This window comes from Patella vulgata, chromosome 5, assembly GCF_932274485.2.
Source record: "Patella vulgata chromosome 5, xgPatVulg1.2, whole genome shotgun sequence".
NCBI lineage: Eukaryota > Metazoa > Mollusca > Gastropoda > Patellidae > Patella > Patella vulgata.
Window position 1 is genome coordinate 74,445,247 of NC_065883.2, and position 7,866 is coordinate 74,453,112.

A 7,866-nucleotide genomic window follows, 5' to 3' on the forward strand; every position below is an offset into this window, starting at 1 on the left:
TTATGAATTATGTGGTGTTTACTTGAAGTAAATAACCAAACTAGAGCATGTTATTTCAAATAAAATGTTGTTTTTAGTTTCGATTGTGAAATTAAACTAAGATTAAAGGGGCGAAATTTTCTCTATCGAATTGGATATATACCTAAACATACATAAATAGTACCATATGTTAGTCCCAAAATGACGAATATTGGAAATGAAATGAAATGGGGTTTAACGTCCTACTGTTCTGCTCCAACTTGGCTAATGAAGATGGGATGAGTATTGTTTGTGAAATTAAACAAAGATTAGTAGTAAGAAATGAAATGAAATGAAATGAAATGGGGTTTAACGTCCTACTTTTCTGCTCCAACTGGGCTAATGAAGACGGGACGAGTATTGGGAATGGTGTCCATATTGATTGTCAAATTAAACTAAGGTTAGGAGTGCACGTTAAAGATCCCTTGGCAATTGGAATTTCGAAGAAGCATAGGCGGAAAGGCAGCAAATCATACATAGCTGTTATACATGCAAGTGGAAGTTTCATTTTACATTCGTACTGGACACCTGGCTGATATTAATTTATCATATGTTAGTCCCAAAATGACCTAATCATGTTTAGTGGGGTTGAGTGGCCGAATAGTTAATGTGTTTGCGTTGCATCTTAAGGTCTGTCAGCAAGTCAAGTGGCATGGATTCAATTCAACGCTTGTACATGACAAGGAGAAGGGTCGCTTGTTCAACCTCGTGGATTTTCTCTGGGTCTGTCGGTTTCCTCCCACTGCAAGCGAATTAATGAAATAAAATTGAACCATATGTGAGTCCTGAAATAATCTAATTTGAGTTGAAGCCCATTGTGGGTAAGACGCTGGCTCGGTAGCCTGGAGGTCGGGTGTTCGATCCCTGCATTGGCCGAGAAAGTTCATCCAGATTTTCCGGCGTGGGTCCCCCTTGTCAGTCTAGTCCTTCGGATGAGACGAAAAACCGAGGTCCCGTGTATACATTGGAATGCACGTAAAAGATCCCTTAGCAGTTGGAATTCGATGTAAGAGTAGGTCGTAATGCCGCTGCCCAGCAAAATTTACCTCATAGCACACTGTATGGCGTATGCCCGTCTTCATTAGCCCAGTATAGGAGCAAAACAGTAGGACGTTAAACCCCATTTCATTTCCATTTCTCGCTCCCTAATCATCTCCATTTCACATTTTCCCTTCATAGAAAACACAATAACTGAGTTATATATTATTCTACCTTTTTAAAAAATAATTTCTTCTCTAGCCCAGGTGTTGATTTTATAATATAATAAAAATTTTAAACTTTTATTTCACTTGGTTTAACAAATTAATTGACAAAGAATAAAAACTGGAGCATGAAATTCAAACTTTATTTAAATATTAAAACAAGTTTATTGAGATATATTGCATGAATTGATATTTTCTATATCTGAATTGGCTGTGTATTGTGGAGTTTAATAAGAGGTTTGTGTAGAAACCATGAAGCGTGTATGAAATCAGTCAAGTAGTATGATAGAAGAAGGGTTGTCCTTGTTGAGCATTACGCGGTGACATGAAATGGGTTGTTAGTGAATGGGCTACCACAGACCACCAGCTATGATCCTTGTGAACCTAGGCCAAACTACTAGAGTTTTAGTTATTTTGGCTTCCCTTTTCTTCAGCAAAACAAAAAAATACTTGGTTTCTAGTCTCAAAGCTTTTATTTCAAGTTATGAAATTTTAAACGAAACAATACTTACGAGCCTTTAATTACATTCATTAATGTTCAGCCATTTTTTCAAATATTATTTTTAGGTTGTGGTTAAATTGTTATCGTAAGTTTCTGTAAGAAAGTCAAATATTTAGGTAATCTCCATCATGATTTTGTTTTAGTATATTCTATTCCTTACGAAAACAAAATGTCTATTACGATCACAGTGTTTTAATTGACTCCATTTTATTTCAAATGAATATTCCAAATATGTTAATTAATAGTTATCTGGAGGAGACATACCATTCATAATGTTTTGTGCTCAAGGGAGATAATAAGATAATATTGATCAGAATATGAATGTTGTCTTCGTTAATATCAGTTAATTGTTAAATCAATGTTCAGGACATCAAATTGATCAATCTGTGGGTTATTTTATAGAAATTTAGAAACAACTTGCTTGCCATCCATCATCCTGCAGTCTGGCAATGTTTAGTGAAAAATATATTGTTAGTAAAGAGAGAGAGAGAAATTGGGTTTAACATCCACTTGTCACAAAGTGTGCCTTTATCGGTGTAAGGGAATCGGAAGATCCAAAGAAAACCCTTGAGGTTTGACAGACTACCTTACTCCTTGTCACCTACAAGTATGGAATCAAATTTATCGAAGCCACTTGACTCCATCACAGACCTTATGATTTAAAATGCATGCAGTACAACTATTGACCCCATGTAGGCTGTAGGTACATGTAGGTAGACCATACATATATATACATACTAGAGTGCATGAGTCCTGTAGGCTAGTTGTCTGTGGTCAGCCTTACTAAATGATCCAAATACTTGTTACTACTTGCTTTAAAAACATAGACATCCGATCTAATTGAAGTCGGCCACCTTTGATGTTCGATTCATAATAGTACACCACCCAGGGTCACTTTGTTACACTACTTCATTCATAATTCCATGGCCGTGTTATTCTAAGATTTGTGAAAACTTGTCATATTGTATGAAGACTGCCGTTTTGATCTAGGTCTGTATTTGATTTGATCTTGTGTGGCTAGTTGTTTTTTTTTTCTTGAGGTCAAATTAAAAGTTTAAGCCCCTGGGTGTCTTGTCGTGAATATGTTTTTTGTATTTACATTGATGTAGTCGTTCATAAACCAGGTGCTTGCTGGAGTCCTTTATGATTAAAACCTCTGTGTGCGGAGTCGTGTTCTCGGTGTTCGCTAAAGAAACTGGGTTTAAAGATTAACTTCTTTTATTCAGACAATCAATCCGCCTTAATAAGGACCTACTTTATTATAAACACACAAAGAAAAATCACCACCTGAAAAATTACGATCTATTCGTTCATAATGAAATTATTTGACTGGAGTTTGTTAGATTGATCCTCGAAAATTATCATTTCTAAGATTGGCTGGATTTGAAGAAATAGGTTTCCCGGCTTGATATCTATTCGTTCATAATGAAATTATTTGACTAGAGTTGTTAGATTTATCCTCGAAAATTATCTTTTCTTTTTAAGTCTGTTCTAAGATTGTGGTGGATTTTGAAGAAATAAGTTTCCCGGCTTGATATCTATTCGTTCATAATGAAATTATTTGACTGGGGTTGTTAGATTTATCCACAAAAATTACCTTTTTCTTTTAAAGTCTATTATAAGATTGTGGGGGATTTAAAGAAATAAGTTTCGCTGTTTGATATCTGTTTTGAATGATAATGGTTGTTGATTGGTTAAAAATAAACTTTGATGGCTTGCGGTGATATTTAACAGGATTTCTAGAGCGATAAATAGGTTATCCAGTACACTAAAGATTTCTTTGCTGAATTGAGGGGGAGGGGGAAGAGATCGGCTTTCGGCTTTCAAGTAGCTAAGTCTCCAACTCAATATCATCCAAACCAGAATGCGTTTTATTGCCATTGGTAGCAAGGGACTTGAAGAACAAGGCTAGACATGTTCCACAAGTCATGTCAAACGGTCCACCATATTTTTATCTGGAGATAACTGATTTGAAATTAGAGTAAAAACAGAAACGATTGAATAAAAATCAGTTTATATACATTCATATTACATTATAATATGCGCTGCGACCCATTTGTGTCGATTTTTAGGTACCAAATATTAGCGATTTAACCCCTTTAAGGTGAGGGAGAGAGAAGGACATTCATTTCAGATTGGGTCATTTTAGCACTACCTGTAGGGTATTTAAATAATTTGCTTGCGTACAAGGGTCTTTCTTTTGGCAGTGGGAAGAAACAGGAGGGCCCAAAGTAAATCCATGAGGTTTAGCAGGTACTAGTGCACATGATATGACAAATAAAAATTGCCACACTACTTATTTATGTGGTAAAATATTAACAATGTCTTGATCTACATGTAGCCATTCCACTTCAGTCAAAACCTTAAAACAAAACAACCCATAATAATTTATGTTAATACTAATGTTGTTTTGTTTTTTTGTATTTTTCAGGATGATTTTGACACTTTGCGGCCTTTATGCTACCCGAACACTGACGTCTTTCTTGTTTGTTTTAGCGTTGTTTCACCAACATCCTTTAAAAATGTTCTGGAAAAATGGGTGCCGGAAATCAAAAAACATTCACCCAAAACACCAATTGTTTTAGTCGGAACTCAAGGTGACCTCAGAAATGACGTCCAAGTTCTCATCGAGTTGGCGCGATATCAAGAAGTTCCTGTGTCGGAAACCGACGCCTTACATTTAGCGGATCATATTGGAGCCATGCAATATGTGGAGTGTTCAGCTCTCACCCAGAAAAACCTTAAGGAAGTGTTTGACACGGCCATTCTTGTGTCCTTAAAACTGACAAGTGCCTTAAAACGTACACCTAGCAGAAGATCTAAACGAAGTAAACTCTCGATTGACACAAAAACTCCACCAGACGTGAATTCTTCCGACGCTAAAAAGACTGGTTGGAAGAAGTTTTGCTGTTTCATGTGATAATTAATAGAAATGGCACCTGTGCTTCCAAAACAAATATCAAATCTTTGTGGCAATAAGAGAGGTGTAGTGTTGTAATAAACTGAATGGAGCGACTTTAAACAATAAAAAGCCAAACGTGCTGTAAATATTAATAAAATTATTTATCAATCGAAATAAAAACTGCTCCGATGTGTCGCTCATGATTTGGCTCATTCTATGATTTATCTAATCTTGCAATTTTTGGTGGAGAGCAGCGGGATGGAGTATTGCTTCCTGCGCAGGAATTGAATCTAAGACTTTCATCCTAATTTGGAATTAAAATCGAGACCCGTATCCAGATAGGAATCGGTTGGATTTTTGTAGTTTTGGATCTTCTCGGAATCGTGAAATTGTTATATAGTATATGAAATTTGTTAATTGAAACTATTAATAGACATTGCTCAAAATGGAAGGAAGAACCTACTTACGTGTGACTTATGGATTTATTTTTTCGTAAAAAAAAAAGAGTGGCGTAAAAGTGAATAGAAACTTAATATTACACTACGAATAATATGTGACCGACAAGACTGTCTCGTTAACTAAGATGGCAGCCATTAAGCCAACTATCGTCAATTAAATATTGTCCAATGTCCCACAAAGAACTCTATACTTAATTTTTTCGATTGGGATCTATGAATACGTCACAATAAATGCGACACCATCCTACAGAGTTGTTGATGGAATCGTTTGTTTTAAGTAATGTTTTCTTGTTTATAAACGTTTTTATTTTATTTAAATAATGCAAATTTTGTGCTTTCATGAACTTTTGGTAAAAAAAAATGTGACCAGTTTGTGCTTTCATAATAAATTCTCCAATTAAAAGGCATCTTTTTCATAGAAATTCTATTTCTTTTTATATGTTTTTTTTATATTTTCAATCTTTTTTTTTTTTTTTGTGTAATTTATTCTTTGTCAACAGTTTCAGGCGTTAATAAGCTATATTTATGACCACACACATATAAAAATAATAATATTATTACCGAGTCAAACAAAATAATTTCTGCTTCCATTGTCAGAAATGCCTCAGTAATCCTAATGTTATTGTTATGGTAATGAAATTGTGTACCCGTGTCTGTGTATTCATTCTTTAACCACACAAAGATAAAAAAATATTATTACAGAACCTTCTCTTGGTTAAGTCAGTTCGTTAATGGATATTCAGGGATTCTGTATTTGATGGATATTCAGGGATTCTGTCTTTGAATATTACATAGTTAAAATTAAACCTTATTCCCCATCAATCTCAGAACAAAAAAAGCCAAAAGATCAGTACTTTAATGAATATTCAAGAATTCTATCTTCGAATATTACAATGATATCATTAACCTTGTTTCCATATTATTCCCAAAACGGTATAAGGAACTATTTAGAATGACCTAACAGCACTCTGTTGTAATAACTTCTACAGACCATTATTCTTGTAAACATTACTACAGAATATTTCTAGGCTTGTCTGAAACTGTTTTGATAAGCCCACATTGAAATGTGGTTGTATATAGTTGTCACTTATATCTGTCTGTCCGTCCTTCCCTATACGTTTTCTTGTGGATGCTCTAGAAATTAAAGTTATCACCTGTTTGGCTTGAAATTTATACTCAATCTTTGAAGTTCATGAAGCCTATAGAAGAATTCATTGATTTTCAAAAATTTCCAATAGCTTGAACAGCTAATGTTATAATCGGATTACCAGTATATATTTCTGTTAGCACTGAGAAGCCTGTTAAATTTTACTTATTTCTGATAATTACTTCATAGGTTATTGCCCTTGAGTCATAAATACATGTAATTGCTCCCATTACCTATGCCCGGACAACTTAGCTGCTGTGGGCGTATTTTTCGTTGCCTGGCAACCTTATCTTGTATATAATTAAAAGCTTACCTTCCTCAGCTTATTTTTACTCTCTAAGAATTTGCTCCCATACAGCTTCTTTTTTTGTTATTTTTTCGTATTCATTAAGCTTTTGGTAAAGGCGTATTATCTTAGAGATCGTTTTTTATTTTTCGTCAATGTGATATTCTTTTACAAAGTTATGATTATCCAGTCTTCTGAGTTAGGATTAAGATGAATTAAAGCCATCTCTGATCATCATTTGCATTTTCAGATATTATCTGAATTTTGGGACATTATCCGAATTTTCGAGAATATATGAATTAGGGACATTATCTGAATTTTGGGGAAATTATCTGAATTTTCGAGAATATCTGAATTTTGAGACAATATCTGAATTTTCACAGCTTAATCCACGTGGAGATATACTCAAATTGATTATTCAACATTTAATTAAGATATCAAAACCAAAATATTAAGGGTGGGTGGGTAGTCTAGTGAAATCATGAGGTTAGTCATTGAGTCAGGTGGTGTGGTTTTGATTCCTCGCTTGTACGTGACAAGGAATAGGGTCACCTATCCAACCTCATGAGTTTTCACCGGGTCCTCCAGGTTTCACCCCACTGCTAAAGACCCCTAAGCCAAGTGAATTATTGAAATAAAATTAAACCATATGTTAGTCCCGAAGTGACCTGGTTTGTGTCAAGTGGATGTTAAACCCCAGAGAATGACTAAAAGTTGTGAAATTTTCAATTTAACATATCTGAATGGAATTAAAATACTTGTGATGGATTCAACTTTGAAACAAATTGAAACTATTGTAGTTTCAGATTGCGATCAGCAGCTTTTATAATAAATCTGATGATTGAATGTTATTCTCCAGAAAATTTTGATTCGCAAACTTCTGGTGATGATAGGAAGACAGAATTTGAGAAAAGATACATGAAGGTTTAGGAAATTAATATTGAATTTTGTAAATAATTATGGACAAGAATTATTTATTTTCTGTGACATTCTTTTTGGTTAACTAATTTATAAATATTTGATTAAATATTATATTGGTAGCTTTACCTTTTTTTTGTATTTTTCTGTTTGGAAAATTAGATGAATTAAGATGCCTTGCTTTGGTCATTTGTTTTCGTTTCCTGGTCAAATAAAAGAAATAATATTTTTAATTTATGTCTTAGTTGTTTATTGTTGAAGTGGGTTAACAGAACGTGGTCTAGTCCTTGAGGGGAGTTGGGTGGCCGAACGGTTACCGTGTGCGCATTGCATCATAAGTCTGTCATAGAGTCAGATGTCATGGTTTCCATTTCCCGCTTGTACGTGACAAGGAGCAGGGTCACCAGTACAACCTCGTGGGTTTTCTCTATGT

The 7,866-nt window shown here is 34.5% G+C and overlaps 1 protein-coding gene across 1 annotated transcript in view; it reads left to right on the forward strand.

The window, feature by feature from the left end:
• LOC126822395 (cell division control protein 42 homolog) overlaps positions 1 to 7,666 on the forward strand; it is a 29,529-nt gene extending 21,863 nt beyond the window's left edge. Inside the window, exon 3 of the mRNA XM_050551293.2 lies at positions 4,154 to 7,666. Within this exon, the coding sequence (XP_050407250.1) occupies positions 4,154 to 4,642 (489 nt within the window). The 3' untranslated portion in view covers positions 4,643 to 7,666. The remainder of the gene's footprint in view (positions 1 to 4,153) is intronic.
• The last annotated feature ends 200 nt before the right edge of the window (positions 7,667 to 7,866 follow it).